Source organism: Porites lutea, chromosome 5, assembly GCF_958299795.1.
Source record: "Porites lutea chromosome 5, jaPorLute2.1, whole genome shotgun sequence".
Classification (NCBI taxonomy): Eukaryota; Metazoa; Cnidaria; class Anthozoa; order Scleractinia; family Poritidae; genus Porites; species Porites lutea.
The window spans coordinates 1299832-1323982 of NC_133205.1; the positions used below are offsets into that span (position 1 = coordinate 1299832).

A 24151-nucleotide genomic window follows, 5' to 3' on the forward strand; every position below is an offset into this window, starting at 1 on the left:
CTTACTTGCCCTTGGAGTCAGAGAGAGGATGAGAGGCAATTTGGAGAGGACCCGGGGAAAGAGGTTGTAGTTCATTCTGCAGTTTCCCATTCTGGTCATTTAGATTACCCACGCACTTTTTGGAATACTTCACTGGGAAATATGGTCCCTTAGCTTAAAGGTCTGCAGTTTTAAAAGTAATAGTAGGCTTCAAGATATTTTGCCGTATGTGAAGAAAAGGCAACACCTATCAGGCATCTGACATTTTTTTTAAAGCCATAACTCATGTCCTTTATTGGTTTGATTTTTATTTTTCAATAGCCATATCTGTAGACTACAGCTCAGTGGCCGATCCAGACCTTCAGATAGTGGGGTGGGGGGGGGGCAGTTTTTTTAAAAAAATTTTCTCAGCCCTTTGGGCCTCAGTTTGGTCCAAAAATAAGGGGGGCCCAGGCCCCTCGGATCCCTCCCCCGGATCCACCACTGCAGCTGTATATCATTCTATGTTGTGACTCTGTTGTGGGATAAAATACCGTAATTAGAGCGGACAGCTAGAAGAAGATTGAAAAACAGGCTTTTCTCACCTGCCTAGTTTCATATACTGTATTTTTTTATTTTTGATGGCAATCCTAGGTGATGTTTTGTGGGTAGCTGTTCTAAAACCTACATTCTGTCTCCCCCTCCCCCAACCCCGTGTGACGCTGTAACCAAAGGAGAAAAAAGGTTTTTGACAATATTTAAAAGGTAGGTACATTAAAGCCCTGATTGAAACCGTTGAATCTAACCTGGTCACTCTAGCTTCAAACAGCTGGAAACTAATAAATGCAGAGAAAGGAAAAAATGAGAACACCATTTTGAGATCCTTTGACATGATGCAATAGGTCAAAGATTTCGTGAAAAATCTCCCTCCCCCTCCCCCCGAAAAAAGAAATAAATAAGTAAAACCTTTAGATGTCTGTCCCTTGCTATAATTTGTCAATGACTACATAGGTGTACCATAAAGGTGTATGCAAAATTTGTTTTCAGTTGGTTTTGCTTTGTTTTGTTTTTGCAACGTTGCCATTACGAAATGCGTGACTTTATTTAACAGACACGACAAGGGCACGCTTTTCAGGTCACGCTCCTGAAGCCCGGGACGAGTGTCGCCACCTGGAAACAACTCCCAGCAAGCTTCCAGGAGTTTCCTAGTGTCTTCTGTCGAGTAAAAAAAGAATGGCTAAGATCATAACAGGTTCTGTTGACGACTTAGCAACTCTTTCTGAATTGAATGAAAAAATTATTCTGGAAGAGCTGCAAGCGAGATATAGCAAAGATGTTATCTATGTGAGTACTTGGGGCTCTAAGTCTGTCAGTTTATAACACGACTCACTTGATGAGATTTTCCTTCCTCGTCCAATTTGTGATTATATTTAGCTGCAGCGGATATTGATTTATTTGCAATCTGTCCATCAAAAATTATAGACCTATGTCGGTGATATTCTTATCGCAGTCAACCCGTTCAAGCAACTGGATATTTACCACAAGAATGTAAGTTAAACTTAACTGAACGAACTTAGGATAATTTAATTTACGCCAGTGAATAATTAAAGCGAGACATCTGCTTTCGAGCCCCTTGATAACGTTCCACCACTTTCGCTGATACTCAAGTTTAAACTGATTTTAGTCCTTTGATAATTTTGATTAACAATTCTGAACTTAAAAGATGTGTCTTCCAAAATATCAAGTGGGCCAACAAAAATCCATTTTTTTTGTGGTGTTTGATCTGCTTATAGATTGCAGCAAAGTATAAGATGACACAGAAATCATTTCAGCCTCCACATATTTTTGCCATTGCTGATGCAGCTTACCAAGCCATGTTAGGCATTGGTGCTGGGACCAATCCAAAAAGCCAGTGTTGTGTCATCAGGTATGAGGACTTGACTCTTCTTCCTGTCTCTTAGTAACAGTGAGGGGTGAGTGTTGGGTGTGTTGGTTAGGGTTATGGTCAATATTAGTGCTGGTTGCTTTCAATCCGGTACTCAGCAAAGGTTTACTGACCTTTCCACAGGATATAACAAGTAAACTACTTTTAACAAAATCAGTGCAAAAATTGATTATGCTTATAAAATATTTTCTGTTTTGAAACTTAATTAGAAGAAACTGACCTACTTATAAATAATTGTCCCCTCTTTCACTGCACAAAAATGATTGGCGCACGACCCATTTGCACCAGCCATCACATCTCATCTAAATAACTAAAATTAATGACCAGTCCCACGTCACCAGAATGAGTACTGACATAAATAATAACTTCACTTGTTGCTGTACTTCATAATCCACAGGCATCCCAAACTCAATATCTGAGTGCATGTTAAAAATTTTAAAATATTAAAATATGCTAATATTTTGTAATGTAAGGCTTCATAGGGTTAATTTATATGGGAAAAAGAAGCAATAGAAAAAATATTGCACTATCTTGTGTAGCAAATAATCAAAATAAACTTACTTTCACTGTTTGTGTTCCTGTGTTCTTTTTGTAGTGTTCTGGGCTGGTTTTGCTATTCTTCCTTATTAACCTTCATATTTATTTTAATTTTTTGTAAATTATTAAGTTTTTTTATTGCTACTCTATTAACTAAGAGAAGGGGATATTTTATTTTTTCCCATATAAAACCTATAAACTACATATATCATACAAAATTAGCATATTATGTATCAATTTTTACATGTATGCTCACATATTGAGTTTTGGATGCCTATGCTTAATATTCTAAAAACAATAATAGACCTGTTTAGCTAGTGCATCTCTTTGCATGTACTTTGACAGTAAAAATATTGTAATTTCAGCGGTGAAAGCGGTGCAGGCAAGACAGAATCAGCCAAACTTTTGATCAGTCAACTTGTTGAGCTATCCAAAGGAACCTCACAGCTGGAACAGCAGATTCTTCAGGTGCTGTTAATAAATCTGTAACAGGAAAAGTTCAGTGCTACACCCATACCATCAGTCAGTCAATGAAACTAGTATTAAAGCAGACACTCACGGAAATCATGCTTATAAAAAATAACCAGGACAATAACGGCCCCCAATACAGATTCCTCAAGAAATCCTAAAAAAAATTGACCGAGCAATTTTTTTTAAAAATCGTTGGTTTATTAAGATAGCCAGTTCAATAGTGGCTTTAATTTGATATAGGGTTTTAGGTATCTGAAGTTAATGACTACAACCTGCTGACACCCCTGAAGGTATCTGGTAACCTTAAGAATACTAATATAATTAATATTTAATGATTATAACCCTTCCCCCTCTCCCCTCAGGTAAATCCTCTGCTTGAAGCCTTTGGTAATGCTCAAACACTCATGAACCACAACTCAAGTAGATTTGGAAAGTACATTCAACTGAAGTTTCAGCAAGGCAGTGGTAGGAACTGGCATATGCTGATATAAGTAAACCCCCCCCCCCCCTTAGCCTTCGAACCGCGACGTATTTCCGGTCATCACTTCTCTTCCTCCTTTTCTCGGCGGGTGAAACTAGAAACTAGAGCCGAAAAAACCGGATGCTCTAGCCAGCTACCCCCCCCCTCCCCCCCCCCAAAAAAAAGTGCTAAAAAGGGAAACAGTACTTGTTAAAACAGAGATATTTTATATCACGTTCTTATTCCAATTAAATACAGTGATGTGCGGTCTGTTCATGTTACAACTAAAGGGGGTCACTCTGTCTGCGTTCTACTGTAATACTGGGAGCTTAAGCAAAGACGTTTTTGAGCGATGCACTACCGGAAGTGAATCCTTGTACCAAATTGGTATTGCTAAGTGTCTTTACACTGATAGAGACGAACTGCTCGAAAATTTGTTTAAAATCACGGCTCAAGAGTGCAAAAAGCCCATTTCCAAAAGTTGACGTGCGTCGCTCAAAGGATAGCAACCACGATGGCGACGGCAACAGGAACGTCAAAACAACAACCTGCGCGTGCTTGAACGTTCTTTTTCATACATTTCTTTGGGTCCCAGTGCGCGTACGACTACGACAGGAAATTCCTTTATGCGACGTTTTATGGAGTACGTAAGCTAGACATCCTCATGAGATGGGGGGTGTGAGGTGGGGATGGGCTTGCTCACAGGATATAACCTGCCTTACTGGATTGGAACAGAATCATAGCCTCCAGTTGATGGTTAAAAAAATCCACGAAATGAGTTTTGGCTGTAACAACTCTTCTGATAAATTATTGACCGTGCTATAGAATTCTTACGTAACTTAACTTTAAAGAACTACTTTAAATTTTTTTGTGAATAAATGACTTACATTTGGAGGGGTTAACTGCGTGGGATATAAGATGTATTTGCGCAAAGAGGAATTAAAACTGCGTGCTATTTACTTACATATAAAGCTCTCAAGTTCATTTTCACTTAAATTAAAATAAGTTTTCATCGATCTATTAATCTCACAGTTATTGGTGCCAAGATTTCTGAATATCTTCTGGAGAAATCCCGCGTTGTCCGACAAAGTCCTGGCGAGGAAAATTTTCACATTTTTTACTACTTGTTCGCTGGGCTGTCTTTAGAAGAGCAAAGCAAATATGGATTAACAAAGGCCAGCAAATACTGGTAAGGTGGTATCAGCAAACAAACATTTTTCAAACATATCATAGCCAAAAGCAGCGGGAAAAGTACGTCAGTTTAGTGCTTTGAAGACTGAAATTGGAATCTGTTTCTGATAGTCTTTTGGTATCTTTAGAATTTGTCATGGAGGAAAAGCACCTTTTTTTTAATAACTGCATCGGTTTTGCTGGTGATGTTAAACAGAGTAAAATGTGATGATAATTTTTGAGGAAAACCTTGCTTTACTTCCCACTCTTGCCTCATCTTTTTTATAACTTTTGAAGACTTTTGTAGCCCTCCATTTACTACACCTTTCAATTATTACTAAGAATTAACTTCTACAATATGTTCAAAAACGTGACTGAAGGTTGCTTTGTGCGCAATCTGCCCAAATCAGGTATACTTACTTAGTTGGGCAGCAGTAACTTAGGATGCTATAATCCCTTGTCTTTTACATGAATTAAACAGGATATGTTTTGAAACTCGTAAAGCTTATGTAAGTCTTTTTTGTTATCAAACACTTATAGTTACTTGTCTGATGGAGCTGCGAGTTTTAAAAAGAAAATATCAAAAAACAAGGCAATGTTTGATGAGTTGCTCAATGCTATGGATATGGTGGGATTTCTTGAGGAGGTAAAAACAACGTAAATGTTTGACGTTCTGTTTTGTTTTTCGTTTCTTTTTTTCACTACGTTTGTACTCATAACATGCGCCTTAGACTGGGATTTCAATTCACCGTTGTGTACGCGTTAGTCGTGAACGTTTTTTTGTCGTATAGCTCCATTTACTCGGTCCGGCGATTTTTCACGCGATTTGTAGCGCAACAAGAGCTTTAATTTGGTTGCAATTCCAAAATCGCCAGTATAAAGAGGCAGCGATTTCACGGGCGATTTTAGCGCGATCTGTCGCAGGCAAGTCGCAGCAAATTCGATCATGATCGAAATTTAGTGGTCGCGAAGTTTATTGTAACCGCGACTATTTGATCATACTTTGTGCTGTTTTTTTTTTCTTCGGTGTTTTTGTGTTTAGGAGCAGCAAGATATGCTGACTGTACTTGGTGCAGTACTTAACCTAGGCAACATAGCATTTGAGATGGATGAAAACGAAGGGGCAGTTGTTAAAGAAGCTCACGGACCTCTGAGGACAGCTGCGGTAAGTTAAAACGTAATTGAAGTTACATAGTTTTCTTTATTCATAAAGGTCAACCATGGCGAAAATCTGTTGAAAAAATAATCATTTTTTTTCCATTCGCAACAGAGGAGAACGAAGATTCAGACTTAGATTTCTTATCAATGAATATTGTAACGCTCATTAAAAAGAGAACAACAGCACCGCAATCTCAGAGTACGAATACAACAGCCTCTCTCCGCTCCCCTCCGTCGTGGACGTTTCGAGGGATATAGTAGTCTGTGAAATGTTTTTGCTGGTATTCATAGAACGCAGAATGAATTTGTAGCGGGAGTTGTGGAATTTATGTGGTGTGATTTCAAATTCTTTTTAAAAATTTCACGCCAGTGACCTCCCGCTCATGCGTTGAGTGGAACCATCTAAGTTGTTCTTAACATTTGTCTAAAAGTTTATAAGAAGACACCAACATTTTAGAATGGCAACGGTATCGCTACCTTCAGTGTAATTGATCGTAAATTTCTGTATTTTCATGTCCGACAACAGAAACTTTTGGGTGTGGACGCGGAGAATCTGGCAGAAGCTCTGATCTCCACCTCAACCGTAACACGTGGTAGTGTGATCAAGAGAAGGTTGAAAGATCATCAAGCCATCGGTAATCTGATATAGAGCCTAGTGTTTAAAACATAGCCACTAGTCAAGGGAGTTTGGCAGACTTTTTTGACTAAGATTGTCTTGGTTAACCTTTCTGCACTTGTAATTTCCCTTCGATTTGTCCTTTGTAGCCAAAATTGGCCATATTTGTACGTGAAGGTTTATCTTTTTTTCCTAGCCGCCTCCTGTGTCAATGATTGCATGAAAAGTTATCTTTTTTATGTATTCTCCAGGCTCAAAATTCACCATAACATCTCCTTCATTGCGCATAAGCACATATCGACATTCCAGTCCTAGTGGTCCTAACAGTATGCAGGACGTTTGTCGCCTAAACCTATGTTTGTTGGCCTTAGCTCCCACAGGTCTCCTGTAGCTTTGTGTTAGGGCATCTGGACGTATAGCCAGAGGGTCAGAGGTTTAACTGCTGTTGGGAGAACACGGACTTTTTCTTCCGAGCCGCCTGTGTCACTGATTGTAAAATCATCTTTCTCATAGGTCAACTTGACTTCTTTTTTTTTGACGTTTTTCAGACGTACGTGACGCGACAGCTAAAGCTTTGTACGGCCGACTGTTTGGCTGGATTGTTAATAAGGTGAATCAACTACTGGCGCCACCAATGGCTTCAAGAGGAGACGAGGTCACAGAAATAGGTACCACTGGGTGGAGCTTTTTTTACACCCACTTCCAAATGGCGGGAATGATAATGCTTTCAGAGTTTCAAAACTTACCGAACTTATATGTTTTTCTCTCTCGTTATTTGTAGGAATTCTGGACATTTTTGGTTTCGAACATTTTGAGAACAACAGCTTTGAGCAAGCGTGTATCAACCTGGCTAATGAACAACTTCAGTTCTTTTTCAACCAGGTAAATGGCAATTGTAATCATCGTATACAGGTGTTGTTTCGTATACCGTTACCCGTAGCAGCTTCTGGCTAACTTCAGGGTTATTTTTCATTATTTTAATTACCGTAGAACCGGGTATACGTGATCGCTCTTCCTGGGTGACAAATTAAGAAAAAATGCCTGAAATTCTGGAAGGTAGATTCTAAAATCTGTTGTCAGTACAACAGTCTTTCATTACGGAATGCTTATTTATCTTTGTAGCATATTTTCATGTGGGAGCAGGAAGAGTATAAAAAGGAAGGAATCGATTGGACTGGTGTTACATTTGCAGACAACAAACCTGTACTGGTAAGAGTTATAATTGAGCCTCTGATCTGCTGATAGTTTAACATAAACATAACATAATCGGTAACGAGAACATCAGCACAGGTATGGTAAAAAAAATGATGCGAAAACCCGCGCTAATGTTTCAATTTAATATAACAAATGTAAAAACCTGTTGTAAGAAATGTTGTGGCTATTTTTCAGGATTTGTTTTTAAATAAACCAATCGGCGTTCTTGCATTGCTCGATGAAGAGAGTCATTTCCCGCAGGTGAGGACAAGTTAAGCTTTCTGCGTACGACGTATAGATTCTAAAAATCTTGACAGTATCCATATCGTATATCAGTGTGTAAGTTAAGTTTGATTGTCAATATTAGAGCTTGCTGGGTGTCCTTGGTGCCTTGAATTCGGGAGGGGACGAAGATTACAACTCTGCGTTGAGGGCGACGAAAGGTTTTTGACATGAACTGTACTTTCCCTTCATTTCACGAGCCGCACATGTTGGCTGAACAGAATTGAGGTTTGAACTTAGCCACGAAAGCGTGTAAAATGAAATTATTTACACATTGAAGGACAGCAAGCAAACGGCACCCAGTCAAGGCAATCCGACAAGTCTTTTACGCAACAAATAAGACGAAAATTGTCATGGTAAAATCGTACTGCTAGTTGAATATTCCTAGGAGACCCTATCTTACTTTTTGATACGGCTCGATTGTTTGCTATGCCTCATTTCTGACTTCAAAGAACAAAACGCATTCATTCACTGAAAGATATTTCTTCGATACTTGTTACCTAGAGTACAGACCGCTCATTTGTAGAGAAACTGGCTCAAAACTGTGGAAAAAGTAACATCTTCATCAAGTCAAAACAATCGAACAGCGCTGTATTTGGAATCTGTCATTATGCGGGCAAGGTGAGCGATCTAACGGTGTACTTCTGCGCCATTAGTAAATAAATCCACTTTTTTACAAGGATAGCACACAGCAACAGTCTTTTGACTCATAAATAGACTGTTCCTCGAACCCTTGATTGAATCGAAAATTTAAGTTGATTTTCTTGAGGATAGGAAATCCAAAGAGACTAGCCTGCGAGTAACCGCGAGACCGCCCCGGAGAGCTTGCTCGCAGGCTACAAGGAAACCGAAGCAAAAACCTCGGAGCAGGGTCAAGAACTAACATTCAACTCACATATATAGCGGGACCGAGAATCAAACTGGTAGTTGCCGTAGACGTGACGGCCAGTGTACTGGCCCAATCACCTGAACCACTGGAAGGAAAGAATGCAAGTATTATCTGTGGAATTTGAAAAAGTTAGCCTTACATTGTCAAGTTGTGATCACCCTTTCCTTCGTCTACACTTATGGCTATCGACGTTTGTAAGTGTCAGTGATGTAAAAAGTTCCTAATAGAACTGATGGTACAATAATTTTTGTATGAATCGTCCCAGGTTGAATATAACGCCAGAGGATTTCTTGAGAAAAACCGCGATACTCTTCCTCAAGGAGTGATGGAAATGCTGCGAAAAAGTGACAACACCCTGATTTCTACTATTTTTGCTGGTAATTATACTTGTTTAATGCCATTTCGAAGAAAATCTTGCAAAAGACTTAAAATTGTTGAAATATTTCTTTATAAGTATATAGTTTGAAAAAGTGTAACGAACATTTGAAAGAGTGTTTTCTTTGGTATTCAACAACGCTTCACTAGTTGTGCAAGCCCAGAAAGAGTGCTTCGTTTTCCCCCTCGGTGTTCTGATATTCCCGTGGCTATAGGCCCTAGGATTTGGACAAAGAAGTAACCTTTCTCTAAATATTTTGTTTATTTAGGTCGCGCTCCTTCCAGAAAAACCAACCTCAGTTTCCACTTGCATCCAGTCTTCTTTAAAATGGCTTTTTGTGATACTAGAAACAACAATATGGCACGCGAGCAATCACGTGCTATCGATCTGAATCTATTTCGCCAAATGGAATGCATAATCTGAAACTGAAACTAGATGATGGTCAGTTAGTCAGGCTGATCTACCTCCTATCTTTCAGATCGTTGTCTTCAATCGCAGTATGCGGACTGGGTTTGGTTAAAGGAAACTATTCCTAAATGATTTTGTTTGTTCTGGCAAAACAAATTGTTATAATTAAATTCATACAGGAACCATCACACGAACTGGAACATTGGCACTGCAAGGGCGAGTGAGCAAGGGAAATGTCATTAGAAGAACAAAGGTGAGTCGAGAGTACGTAGAACTGACACAAGAAACAGTTAAGGGGGCCCTCAGAATACAGAATAGGGCTATTTTAATGGCGGGCAACCGTTCGGTGCTTTCTGCCTGTAGCTGCCATCGTTGTTTGCACAACCAGAGGAAAATTGGAGAGAGAAGAAATTGCTCACGGAAGTGGGCATCAAGCGGAAGGATGACTCATTCTATTTTTCTGTTTTATCGTTTTTTGCGGAATTTAAAGTGATAGTTATGATATACCTCTAGCTTTATCTATCGCAGTACGTCCTCCAGAAAACACCTGAAGGCTGAAAGAGTACAGCGGAAACACCCAATACATGCCAGAGCTTTATGTTTTAGGCCTCGAAACGTCAGGAGTCGGGTGGCATGAATAAACATAAACAACTGAAGACGTAAGAAGCAATGAAAGGCTCTGTATAGACGCCGAAATTTTCATAAGGCAGCCTATTAAGTTAAGTTTGGGCCGACTTAAAGTCTTCTTTGGAAGTGCAAGGACGATTTCCCACCGCCTTTGTGGCCTTTCGAGTGTTGTATAAGAGGTCACTAATACACAACGGTCAGTGGAGAAGTGAGCGAGGCATGTTTTGTGGAGCATCAAAATGAAAGTAAAATTAGTAGAGTTAGCACTCGGTTACTCATATTCATAGTTTTATCTCTGGTTGTTTTTAAGAAACTTAGTAAAGGTCGTCAAGGTATGGCAGCCACCAAAAAACCTACTGTTGGTGCACAGTTCAAGGTAAGCTACACAATTTTTTTAAGATTTTCTTTTTGCTTTACTTTGTCTTATGAAGTTGTTAGTCAACTCAAGCCATTAGGGAGCTTTAGCATCGACGATGGCGACGGTGACAAAAACGTCACTTTTAAACTGGATTCGCGTTTTTTAAACTTTGTCGCGTTTCTTCCAATGCGCTGAAAATGTCAAATTTGGGGAACTTCCCAGGGGTTGATTTTTTGACGACCGCACTCAAGTTTAGAAGGACAAAGAAAAATTCCTTGTCGCTTGTTTACGTCCTCGATAAAACATGCAGTTAAGCGTTTTCACGTCGCAGTTGTGCAGTGACGGCAAAAAAATGTACAAAAAAAAAAAAGCTTGTTGTTTTGCTAGACCATAGACCCATCTACAGAGCGTTTTCACTCACGTGACCAGCATCTATGCAAATTTATTGGAATCAAAGAAAGCCAACCAATATGGCCGTCATGTGAAAACTCTCTAGTGGCTGCCGTCGCCGTCGTCGTTGCTCTCTGCGCTTAAGTTCGAGGCGCTCTGAAGAATTTACTGAGACGGAGAGAATCGTACAGTGGCTTGAACCAGCCGTTAACCGACGGCTTTAGCCACGGAAGTGCAAGGCGTCATGGGAAGGGGAAGAGACGTCACACAAATTTCCATTACGTGGTAGTTCTTTTCTTTAGAATGATGAGGTCTGGTTACTAGGCTTACATATAGCGGCTCTTTTTTTGTTTCTTTGTTAAAAGCTTATAATTTAGGACAGCCCGAAAACTGATCTCGTCTAAACTAAAGTGATGTGGACCAGCCACTGGGAAATGGTTCCGAGATTTAGCTTTCAAGAGAGCAATTTTAAATATTTTGAAAACTTCTTTTGCCCTTCCCACGCCAACCTTATCTTGGTCAATACTGTATTGTATTTCGGTTTTGAATCTCGCTATTTTGCCACTGGAAGGCTGGCAGACTATTGAGTGTGGAGGGATTTATAAAACACGAGAAGGAGTGTTTCAACTGATACTCAAACTCCCAGAAGTGGGTTAAAAAGAACAAGGCTTATTTGAGTGACTGATATAGTCTCGCAAACAACCGCAATTCTCGGGAAAAATTGAAGTTAGGGTTTACAAAAGTTTTTGTAATTAGCATTCAATTTTCAGGCCCTTCCTTCATGATGGTGGTGGTGGTGATTTCCTTTGGAAAGAAATTTTACTTGTGTACCTTTTTAACGAGGAAATTATGTGATTGATGGTAATTCAACGTTGCAAGTCTTTGTAGTATCAAGGCTGATTAACCAAGCATAAATCGCGAATTCATTTTCTAATTAGTGGCTTAAGAGTCAGAAGATAAGGGCCAACGTATTGATCGGCTTGTAGGCAAATTAGATACAAATTAGACAAATGTCCGGATATATCATTGTTTTGTGGTTTGTAGAATATTTATAAAAGCGTGAGATACACGGAAAAAAACTATGTGGTTTTCTACGATATTTAGAACTTTTTAAACGTGATTTAGGGTGTCTTTTCTCTTATTCACCAGTGTTGTTTGTTTCTAATCTATTCAGTAATGTATTCCACAATTACAGTGCTACTGTAATCGAAGGTCGCCCCTGGTCGCGCGTCTTCTCGCCACTACAGGTTCCGCAGTCGCTACATTTGTATTTTTGCCGCGGAAACAAAGAGAAGAAACGAAATAATCTCGGTTTTGTGTATGTCTTCACAAAAGGCATCGTATATGTATAAATCACAAAAATTAGTCCACCACATATGGCACCGAATATATAGTCCACAATATAATCGTCAAAGGGACATAAAATATATTGGTATATTAAGGAAATTCCACGAGATATTTTAGACTTTTTTTCGAGAATTTACGGAAACGTGTTTAGTCCATTTAACGAGATATTTGGATCTAAGCCTAGCGGCTAAAAGACGTGAAGTTATCTTTTTGGGGACACCAATACTGTTTTCAAATGTTTATCTGATGATTAGGGTTAGTATTATTACAGATCATGAACTGGCGATGTATATCTGTTGTGAACCCAAACAATAATCTAAGGTCTCTTAAAAGATCGCTGAGTGCTACTTTACTTTTTTGTGGTAATATTAATGTTAATGTTATGCATGCAATTTTTCTTTTATGAAAGACTTCTTTGGCGATCCTTATGGAAAGAATGACGGCTGCTAATCCTCATTTTATCAGGTGCATCAAGCCGAACACTGAGAAGGTACTTCTTCGTATTACTCTTGATAAATAATTTGAAATTATTTGTTCAGTACTGTAACAAGTTATATGTGAAATTTTTAGAACAGCTAGAACCAAAGAAAGTTTGGTAGTTCTTAGAAGCTTTGAGAGTACACTCTGGCCTATCAGAGGAAGCGTTGAGATTCATTTAACCAATCACGTCTCGAAACAAATAGACGTAGCCGTCGCCATTTGCCAGGCGCGAGAAAATAGAAACGAATTATTGAGACAAATGCCTTTTGCGTTCAAATTTTGATTGGTTTAGGAGAGGTTAAGGATTTTCTTTCATGCCGCAATAAAAAGTGTAGCTCTGTAAATTAAATCTCCACACTTCGTTGAAACATGGCTAAATCCTCATTTGTAGCCTTAAACCTAGTCTCGAAACCTGCTTTTTTGCCTGTTAATTAGTTGATCACAGAACGGCAGAAAACATACATTTGTAAAATATACCCTGAAGGTTTAATTTAAATGATAGCACTTTACGATAATTTTTTCTTAGATTTAAAAGTCAGAATCGTGAGACAGAAATAGCCAAACGTTAAAACTCATCAACTTTATGTTGTATTTATATATTGAGTACATCCGGCTCCAATCTTATATAAAGCGTTCATATATTGTTTAGCAAAGAAATAGAGACAAATTATACGTTTAGTCTTTGTAGCTGTTCTTGCACGATCAAGCCATATGTGTGAGATCTGACACAGGTAGGATGTGATTAATCAGCGCAACTTAGTCTTAGTCAGTGAGGAGTTACTAATCATGCAGATAGCTAGCTAGTGTAAACAGTGTTACTTGAGCAGTCCTGTTATTACAGATGCTATTTTCATTTATATGACTACAAAACCACGAAAGAAATAACGCCGGTTGTGCAAGCCATTTCAAATTGGTAACATTGTAGCAGACAAATCTTTCAATGACAAGATACCCTCGAGGAAAGCTCTCCAATATGCTCCCACCGCTGATTTGAATTGTCCATTTCAATAAGTCGAAGGAATGTCATTGGCAAAGATTACAGAACCACATTGTTTTTAAAACACTCGAGTTGTTGCCTTGATCAATTTTTCTAAAACTAATATGTTGCGTTGAATTCTTCTCAGTTATAATTTTACTATCACGGGCACGAATCTTAAAAACTCGAAAGATGATTTCGCAAAAACGGTGCGCTGCATATTCTAGGCAAAACCCTCATTTGCATTCTTTGAGCGTTAAAATCTTATACAGGGGGGTTATGGACAGCGCATTGTATACAGAAATGTGTTCTAAACATTGAACAGGATTTTTGCAGGTCCAGTGAAGGTTATATCGTTTTGTTTTTTTGTTTGTTTGTTTTGCTAAGATTATATCATGATCCCTTATACCGCAAAAAAGCCGGTTATAACTATTCTGTGTATTTATATCATTTTTTATCGATCTTGGCCAGTTTAGTCAGCGTTCAGTTTGGCTCTGCTATTTTCGCTGGTTCTTGAATTTCTAAATAAGGTAATGGATAAATTCAATATTTTCATTTTGAAGTAGGAAACTTTATTTTTCAGTCCGAAGAAACAGAGACTCTTTCTATGTTATCAAAACCCCCGGCCGTAGATAAGAGGTAGACAGAGTTCGACATTGTAAATGTAGTTCTACGTCCATATAGACACGAAGCAACAGGCAGACAAGTACGGCTAGAGATCACGGCGTAGTTGGGTTTACGTAGCATTCTATGAATTTTCCCGCCTACCCCTCTCTCCTCGCGCTATCAGTGTTTTTCCTTCAGGAGAAGCTTTATGCGAAGAGAGAACACTGGAATATACAACCTTGCATGACTGTATTAAAATCAAAACATCAAAATTAACGTCCTTCTGCTGGAAAGGTTTCCTTGAAATGTCAAATTGTCTATTTTTGCTTCTTGTTCGCAGATTTCCGACAGTATCGACCTCAAGTATGTGAAAGAACAGGTAACTTTAAACTGCGTATACTTGATCGTTTGTCATTAATACGCTATCGCCTCGTAGTCAGTTCTCGATCTAAATTCAGGCTGGGTAAACGTACTAAGAGAGGCTCCAAGATCTAGAGTTAAAGAACTGTGAAAACTGACTAGTTACTCTTGACTGACTACTTATAAAAAGCCTGGTTTCCATACATATAATCTGTAACAGTCTGTGGTGATCTGTAACCCTGTCGGAAAAAAATTCTTATTGACGACGCTATATTTCCCGGTTGGGTTACCGACGTTTCGAGCAAATCCCAATACTGACTTCTTCAGGGATGTACATTACGCTACGCAGATTTTGGGGATATTACTACCTCACCGTGGCAGGGGTATCAAGATAATTCCAAACAACCCATACAAATGTTCCCATTTATTTATTTTAGCGATCACAAACATGCCGTATTCAGTGTTTCACTCGATTTTAGTTCGAACATGAGGCGCGGAGCATATCGCGTGCGGCGTAAAGCAGACCGATCGCAGATGATGTTACAGATCATTTGGAACTAAACTATATGGAACAATTTTAGCTTGTGTTTGTTTCACGTGCTATGGAAATGAAGTGTTTATATTTTGATAGTGGCAAAGGGCCCTTGCCTTTTCAAACTAAACAATATCTGACTGAACTCAGTCGGTAGAGCGCGTGCCTGCAGAGCAGGAGGTCGCGGGTTCGAATGCCGGCCCAATACTCGGTGTCTTAAAGAAAGGAAGGTACTTCCTTTTCCCTGCAAACGACTAGACCTGTGCGTGGCTCGGATGAGTATGATCATTACAAAATAGTGTCCTCCAGTCAATTAGTACTTTCGTGCCAATGAGATACATTGACACTCAAATAATGTACGTTTGTTTAATACTATTTTTGTGATGCCAACACTGTGTTTGTGATCGTAGTTAGCCTACACTGGAGTACTGGAGACCACACGAATCCGGCGAGAGGGGTATGCTGTGAGGATTCCTTTCGCTGACTTTGTAGACAGGTAAGGGTGTAATGGTTGTAGGGTTATTGTCTTCGATTTTCACATTCCTGGAAAACTCATAAACTACTTCACTTCAGAAACTCCAGGGAGAATGGGTACAAGCTTTGGTGCAGAGATTTGTGGGATCGGTTAACTGGAGTTCTGATTGGTCGATGGTATTCGAAGCAACCATTAGCCAATCATAAATAAGCAGTTTCTACCCAAATGATCCCAGAAATCGTTGCGCCGAGAGCTTGTACCCATTTCCCTTGTGGTCACAGGAGTGGGGAATTTTTCATTTCTACCAGGGGACATGGAAACTACCTACTCCTTACTCCTTATCCTGAAAAATTCTTAGAATTTCGCAGTTATATTGCATAATTTTGGCTTCGGAAGAATAAATATCACTAGTACCGTTTCCTGGAATGTTCATGTTTGTACCCTGAATTAAACTGGAAAGTAAATATAACTAAAGCTATTGGAACAATATACCCAATTTTAAGGGTACAATGACTTTCATTTTGTTGTCCAAATCTCTAGGTACAAACTCGTGTTGTACACGACAAACCTACCGACTTCTGAGTCCAGTTGCCGTCAGATACTAAAAAGGTCACAGTTACGGGACTGGCAGATCGGGTAAGTGGATTGACGGCAAGTCGCAAAAGTCGCGAAAAAGAGATAGGCTGGATGTCAAAAAGATTGCTCTGAAACTTGTTAGGAGCACCTGCAATAAGCGACCTTCTGTAAGAGTGATAAAACTCAATGTGTTAATGTCATAAGAGTAAATTTTTCGACTAACAAGCAATCACACTGGAGTCAAGATTGTAAAGAGCGGCTAATTCGAAGGAACTCTTCACCGTTCAGCAATGACACCATGGGATGCTTATATCAGCGCTTACTTAGAAAACTGAAACTTTCTTGGTGGTCTTGACAATTAAAGAACTTTTCATACGACAGTATTTTATAGCTCTATTTACTCGTTTTGATGTAATTGTATCAGGCGTGTCACACATGGCTAATGAGTAAATAGGATTTTTTTTTTCATTCTTAGTTGCACTGAGTTTTAGTAAAAGCGTCAGTGTTACAGGTCTTGGTTCTGTTTTTCAGACGAACTAAGGTGTTTTTAAAATACTGGCACGTGGAAAAGCTGCTTGAACAGCTTCAGAAAGCTCAGGAGGCAGTGATTACGATACAGAAAGGTACTGTACCTGGTTGATGTGAATAAAATTTTTAGTTAAAAATTAGTGAAAAGTGAAAGTGGGGACTTAAAGAATGAAACAGCACAACTCTCGGAAAAGCAACAGGCCGTAAAATGTCCGCGTTCTAAAATCCCTCGCTTCCAAAATGATGTCAAATAAGTATAGCTTTTTTTGTTTTCATATCAAAACGTAGCTCCAACCTTCTATTTGAACAAAAGAGGCTTGAACCTTCTTTGAACTGGGGTACTGGTTTCAAGCACTGGTATATTTGCAATTTTATATGAAGGGCGAGAAATGTGCAAACGTTTTAAATGTAAGTGCAGAGTTAACGGTTGGGAAGCGCTTCCTGGGATTTTCGACGGTAGTCGCGGTTTTCCCAGCAAATGTGTTTCCTTAGATGCCCCAAAATTCATGTGGTTAACTTAAAACTTAAATCGTTTCTCGCACTGCTATGGTTTCGAAGCTTTTCTGAGTTCTCAGTAATTTAGAATGACAAGCTTAGCATAAGCTGTGAGCAACTGATCCATGAATTTAGCAAGTATATCAGAAGTCATTGAATTTAAACAAGGTTTTCTATGTTTGTTTAATCAATTAGTTGTTCGTGGATTCCTGGCCAGGCGAAGGTACAAACGTCTCCGTCAAGAAGCAATGATGTACTCGAAGAAAGCCTCAACATTCCTGAAATCTTCCAACCTGTGTGGAAATATTTTCTTCCAAAAACAAGGTGAACTGCAACAGCATGATCAGAGGAGAAAAGAAGGTAAATTTTTCTCGATAAACTTCGGTTTCCTACTTTCAGACATCCTGAACTTGTGCCATGATGAAAAAAGCGTTCTTTTTTTGGAAAGAGAAGAAAAAACTGCCATATTAACTGCAATTTGTTCGCTTTCAGAAATCCTAAAAGAGAGAACTCTTAACTACATTGCTGTGGAATTCCCCTCCTCTCTTTTAAACGACGACGACGACGAGGACTTTCCTCCACCCCCACCGGATGCTCTAGGACTACCCCCCAAAACGAGAAGTCATGGATCCCTAGAGGAGGTAGAGGTAAATCGTCTGCTAGGTGAACTTTGCAGTGTGATATAATTAGTATCGTGCCATGTAAGGTAATCCAGATTCCAGAGATCCGGGAAATTCTTGCTTGCAAAATGTGGAATCTTGGGCTTTGGAATCCTGGAATCCGGAATTCCGCTAACGATTGGAATCCGAAATCCAAGTTCCACTTACAAGGTATGGGAAATCCAACTCCTGGAATCCGGAATCCACGGCCTGGAATCCAGAATCCAAGACTGTCTTGGATTACCTTATATGGGGCGATTAGTAGTTCAAGGTTGTCATGGGTGTGTAATCCTATTTTTAATAATAACCGAATATGTGATCAGAGGCAGTTGTTTAATCATATGTAGACACCCTCTAATACTTCTTTTACCAAAAGGACTCTGCTGACTTTGTTTCCACCATTCTTTTACCAAACCCAGGCAGTTACTTGGCCGCCCGATAGAAACTCGTCTCCAGGGATTTTCCCTTAAGATGTAGACGGGGCGCACCTCCCATTTTCTAAGGATAAAGCCCAGGGGACACGGGACGAGCTAATGCCCCTGATATCAATCGTGATAAGACTGTGCGTCTTTGTCGTTTTTTTTTCCTGGTTCGTCGCTTGCTCGGGTAAAAGCTCTTCTCGTTCGCTTTTAAGAAGTTTTGAGAGGTCGACTTGTAGCAAATCTACGTCTTGAGTCAAATATAACTGTTTGTTACTGAAGTCTAGTTTATTCTCTCTTGCTGTAGTTTATTGACGAGCTTTCAGATGATTTGGAGGATGAAGAAGACGTATTTGTAGCTCAGCCTGATCCAAACAAGAATGCGTTTGGAGGAGAAAAAAATAAAGCAGCGTATGTCAATATTTTCAGTGTCTTTTGCATATGCATGTTTTTCTCTTGTGTCCTCGAGTTATTGTTGTGTTTCTGTTTCCTCTTGTTTGGGTGTTTCGGTATCACGTGACTGAGACGCATGGGCCGCATGGAGTAACGAGACCTGGGGACTAGGCAAGGAAAACCTTGGTAATTCCTTGTTATATGATCGACCTAAGATGTCCCGTACACACGCTGACTCTGGAGGACGAGACCTTTTGTCTCAAAAAAGATGATCGGACTGTCGAATGTGCTGGTAGGGCACGCGCGCGGAGGACATACTCCAATCTCTTATTAACGCTAGTGATTGACATGCTATCATATTTCATAGTGCCGTTCAGTGGTTCAAAGAGACCCAGGCCCCAAAAGGAGTTGTACAAGAGGACAGTGGAGTGTTCAGTGAATGGTTTCACGGCATCATTTCCAGACGGTATGCAGATTGAAGTTTTTCATTTCCTATCACCGAGATAGAAAATACTAGTTCACACGATACATTTACTGTTAGCCTACTATTAGCCGTAATGATGATTCTATAGAGTGAAATGTGTTTATCTTTAGGGAATCTGAGCGTCTGTTGTCAAATAAACCAGTTGGCTGTTTCTTAATCCGCGTCAGTGAAAGCCGGTTTGGTTATACACTATCCTACAGGTAAGCCGATAATAAAGAAAAGCTCGTGCCCAGGTTTCACTGGTGTCTGTCTGTAGGTTTGAAATCACCGTGAGAGATCTGCGTATCAGATTATTGAGAACAAGACCAGTGAAAAGTCTTTAAAAGAGCGGCTGCATGGACAGGAGTTAGCTTGTTTCTATGCTTGGGGTTTTAGTCAGCTACATTGGGTCCCAGACTTCAGCAAACGCGCGAGAAAAAACCCGTGGTACTCAGGGTACTGGTCTTATGCTTGTTTAGCGAGCAGTTTGATGGTTGCTAATATCGACAATCAATTTTTTGGGATCAAAGTACAATTATGACGTTGTGAGGTTAAATTGATGTCGTTTTACCAGAAATGATAAGTTATGGCGTTGCAGGAAAGGCCGCAACCACTTTTCAGTCGATCGTATTTGAACTGCGTGCTTGTTACTTTTAGGGTGCAAAGTCGTTGCAAGCACTTTATGATCGATCAGACTCGTTCCGGCAAGTTTGTAATCGTTGGCATGCCACGAGTTTATAAATCCCTCAAGGAAATGGTGGATGTACATAAAAAGGTTTGGTTTTACCTCCATTTAGTTTGTATAACAGAGAGAAAAAAATTCCCGTAAGAAATGCCACGATAACTTGTTAAGATTTTGACGAAGCGGAAGAGATAGATTCTTTATCGAATTCTTGGAAGGAAAACAACCGGATACTGATTATTATTGTGGCGATTATTTTAAGAACTTAACTTTTGTAAGTTGCAGTCCTTTTCCTTGTCTCATTTTATGTTAGTTCTTTACAAAAGTTGTACCAAAACTAGAACAATTTCATCAAACCTCCAATATGAACCCTTGCCTCCAGTAAAGCGTTCACAAAAGTTCGTAAATGGTGATGTTTGAATGGAAATATATGACATGACTTTTATTAATTGTTACAATTAAGAATGTAAACGGTATGCACTAAATCTGGACTCAGTAGTTTTCTTGTTTTTCATAACGCAGGAACCAATAACACCCGATGGAGATCTTCTTGTAATACCTTGTGGTCAGGTATGTGGGTTACAAAGTAACTTGATGTTTTTGGTTGTCCTTCTATATAAGGAAACGTATTTGGTGAATCCAAAGGTACTTGCAGAAAATGTGGACTGCAATAGACTGACAACCTGCCGCAACCCGCTGCTGCCAAAAAGTCAGGGTCCTAGCGCGTTAGACTTTCCATGTTTACTCTATATGATTTAGATTCCTTTCAAGCGAAAATTTCGCTATGTTCACACTAAAGGTCCGCTAATCCATGTTCTAGATAGTGATTTCTTGATCCTCTTTTCTCAAACTCATAAATAATTTATGAAGAAAATACAAAGGAAGTGAATGTTTGATGAGTCTTTGGAAATCAGATGAAAAACTGCTCGTTTTGCATCCTTAATTTCTCCTGCTAAAATCATTTTGTTTGAAAAGTAATATCAAACATTCGACACATATTACTTCTTCAACCAGTTCAAACTCTGATGTTTTGACACTTTGCTGATCTCATCCGCTATTTCTAGAAATCCTTCTCTGTCAACCTCGTCCCTAGGGTCCTCTCCGAGAGACGAGTGGGAGAGAAGCTGGGAATGAGGTTGTCACCGTCCTCGTTTGCTCTGAGCTATCAATGAAAGGTTGTTCTTTATTGAGTTATTGCATCACCATGTTTTATTTATTTAACATTTGATTTTTCCACTGTTTATTGGTTTCATATCAATGTGCTGATGTATCGTTTAGGAGTCCGAAGAAGTAGCAGATTATGTGGAATTAATCCCCATGCTGGATAATAAGGTGACGATATTCAAAAGCTTCGGTCATTGTGAAAGTGCTGTCTTACTTCATTTTTAAAAACGTATCAGAGAATCTGTTTTTGGAGTGGATGGACCTGTTTAGTTCTTATTTAATTAAAATTTAATTAAATAAAAGCCTTCCAGGTGTCGTTTTCAGATATCCCACAAAAATAAGGCATATCGAGAGAGGTTAAAGGTTGTTAAGATTCATCAACTTATTTCATTCGAATTCGACTTGCATACCTCGTCTTCATCCCGTTTTCCCAGAGGTAAAAAGCTAACATAAACTGACGGCCCTTGAGTACCAATCAAATTTGAGAATGCACGCATGCTCGGTAACATTCTTTTTCAAACTTCTTACTCCTTCTCGTTGTGGGTTCTCTCTATTTTTTTTAAAAAAATCCTATCAACCAATCAACTTGCACATAATGGTTTTGTTAAATTCTTTTCTTCGGTAAATGCCAGTGTGCGGGCAGTGACTAATAATTTTGCCTGTCTTTTCACAGAACAACAATAGAAATCGTTATATTAAAAGGGATGATGTCGCACCACCCCTCCCCCCTAAGTCTCCAAGATCACCCAAGGGAATAGACGGATCTTTGCCACCACCACTTCCAGCAAGAAACTACCAGGTATGAAAATACATTTTTGTAAGGGAAGACTACGTTTCCCGTATTTCATAGACCTGATAAAGATTAGTACGTGATTTTGAGTATGAAAAAAATGGGGATTACCTAGCGCTGGAAGCAGAGCTTGGCAAGGCTGGTGTAGTTTCGTGCGGTATTGTGTAGAACTGCAGAATGTTTCTATTTTTTCCACAAATGATGCTATCGCTTTGATTACCAGTATTGCTAGCCTACGTAGTAGGTGCCAGTTATGTAAGGTGAGGAGAAAAATTTCGAGAACGTGCGCGTACGCGAGGGGAGCTCCCCTCGCGCGCTCTACAAAAAAACTAACCAAAAAACCCAACTGGCACCTGTCACATAGGCTACATCAGCTTTTCCCTTATACACTGCTCGAAATACAGAATAATGAGTAATGCCAAGAGAAGCGTTAAAATAATTCGCCGTGCCTCGCGAGATAATCTTTTTGGAATGTTGTCATTTTATGTATTGTGTTATTGTATGTTTTCTATAAACACTCCATTTGAAAATGGTGGATGATTCGGAGGGAAACTTCCTGGTCAACGCGGGTGTTATTTGATCATTGAATTCATTAATGTAATTAATGTCAAGGTTTTGGGGGGATATGGGATTAATGAAGAGAAGTTTGGATTGGACCAGTTTGCATTACCCTGCATGGTCTTCATTTGTAACGTGATTGTCACTGTGATCTTATTTTGTTTCAGAGTACTCGCCTTCGCTGATGTGGTGTCTGCTGTGTAACACAGTAAACTCTCAGCTTTTTGTTGCACTAAGACCCCGCCCGTCCACACGTATCCGGATATTTTTTAAAACGGGTATTGTTAGAGTCCGGAAAATATGTTGCTCTCAACTCTTTGAAATAGAGTGTGGTAGGAAAAATTCGTGTAAATATTAAGCTAAACATATTGCGGTTTTGGAAATATTTATGTAGCACTAAGCAGCTTACAAGGGAACCTCCTCTCCTGTTTTCTCGTGTAGTTACGAATACTTGCTCTCCACTCTTTGAAACAGGGTTTAGTAGGAAAAATTCGTGTAAATATTAAGCTAAACATATTGCGGTTTTGGAAATATTTATGTAGCAGTAAGCACAGGTATGATGGTATTTTGACGTTCGGTTTGTTTTCGTAGATGCATCTAAATGAACCCAAGCACGTCATATGTTTGCGTCATTTTTAAAATAAATATTTATATGATTGTCGAACGGATGAACAAATGAATTTAAGAAATAGAAAATTGACTTAGGCAATAAATTCAGTGAAGATAACAGGTTCATCTGTTAGTGATGCTTGTTAACGAAATTACAATAACCTTCCTATTTTTGCAGCAAAGTAGTTAACTTATAAAAGTGCTGTTTAGAGCTGGTCTCTTAGTAATTCCGTGCTTTGCAATAAAAACTCTCATCATTCTTTGAACAGTTGCACAAATTATAACAAACCTCTTCTTTCTTTCCCTTGTCAAAAGATAGTACAGTACAGTGGAACCGGCTCTCCAAGGCTCGCCCTACGAAGGAAACTGGGAAGAGTTAACTCTCGTTAAGACTTCTGGGACTGTAACTAGTGACAGGGAAAAAATTGGCCAATAGCGGAACGGCTCTTCCCCACCAACAATCCCAGAAACACTTGTGGGGTGTATTTCGGCTCTAGTTCCTTGCTCGTTTGTACAGTGACTACGAAGACTCCGTGTCTGCAACTTCCTCGGCCTATCTCTCTCTCTCTCTCTGCTCCGCAGGGAACTCTTTGTGTCGTATCGTAAATCACATTTCACATTTCTACATTTCACTGTAGTACACGTTCCTGTTTTTTTTTGTTGTTGCATCTGATAATTATTCCAAGTTCAACAAACAAATTGCTGCACTTTCATTATTTAGATTCCTCGTTTCTCCCGAAAAGTTATATTCTTCTGTAACTAGTTAAAACTTGATCAACTTCAGTTTTTTTCTGCTTTATCATATGTTGCTTGTTTTAATAAATTATTTGAGAAGTGGATTTTCATTTCCTATATACAAATACGGCTTAAAAATTCAAGTCACACATAAAACTTTAAGTAGTGAGTTATAAAAATGCCAAAAAAATATAGTCTATACTCTAACGAAACTCAGATAATACTCTTTCTCACGCGCCATCATCTGAAATGTCCTCGGCGCTTTTTAACAATTCCGTTTAACACAGGGAACTCTAAGTAGGTACAAACATGCTACAAAATATAGTCTATACTCTAATGAAACTCAGATAATACTGTTTCTTGCAGCCATCATCTAAAAGGTCCTCGGCGCTTTTTAACAATTTCATTTAACACAGGGAACTCTAAGAAGGTACAAACATGCTACAAACTATAGTCTACTCTAAT

At 39.2% G+C, this 24151-nt stretch overlaps 1 protein-coding gene across 1 annotated transcript; it reads left to right on the forward strand.

Moving 5' to 3' along the window:
* The first annotated feature begins 1155 nt into the window (after nucleotides 1–1155).
* Nucleotides 1156–23217, forward strand: LOC140936675 (myosin-IIIa-like). The gene is made up of 32 exons (XM_073386166.1): nucleotides 1156–1302; nucleotides 1441–1506; nucleotides 1752–1885; nucleotides 2806–2908; nucleotides 3274–3376; nucleotides 4404–4560; nucleotides 5082–5187; nucleotides 5584–5706; nucleotides 6226–6334; nucleotides 6864–6983; nucleotides 7097–7197; nucleotides 7438–7524; nucleotides 7705–7770; nucleotides 8296–8412; nucleotides 8946–9057; nucleotides 9644–9717; nucleotides 10402–10467; nucleotides 12596–12676; nucleotides 14589–14627; nucleotides 15551–15636; nucleotides 16156–16251; nucleotides 16723–16814; nucleotides 17410–17574; nucleotides 17707–17861; nucleotides 18600–18703; nucleotides 19053–19151; nucleotides 19280–19369; nucleotides 19806–19923; nucleotides 20353–20400; nucleotides 21109–21162; nucleotides 21668–21793; nucleotides 22510–23217. Exons 1-32 carry the CDS (start codon nucleotides 1192–1194, stop codon nucleotides 22525–22527), a joined length of 3126 nt encoding a protein of 1041 aa, XP_073242267.1. The 5' UTR covers nucleotides 1156–1191; the 3' UTR covers nucleotides 22528–23217.
* The last annotated feature ends 934 nt before the right edge of the window (nucleotides 23218–24151 follow it).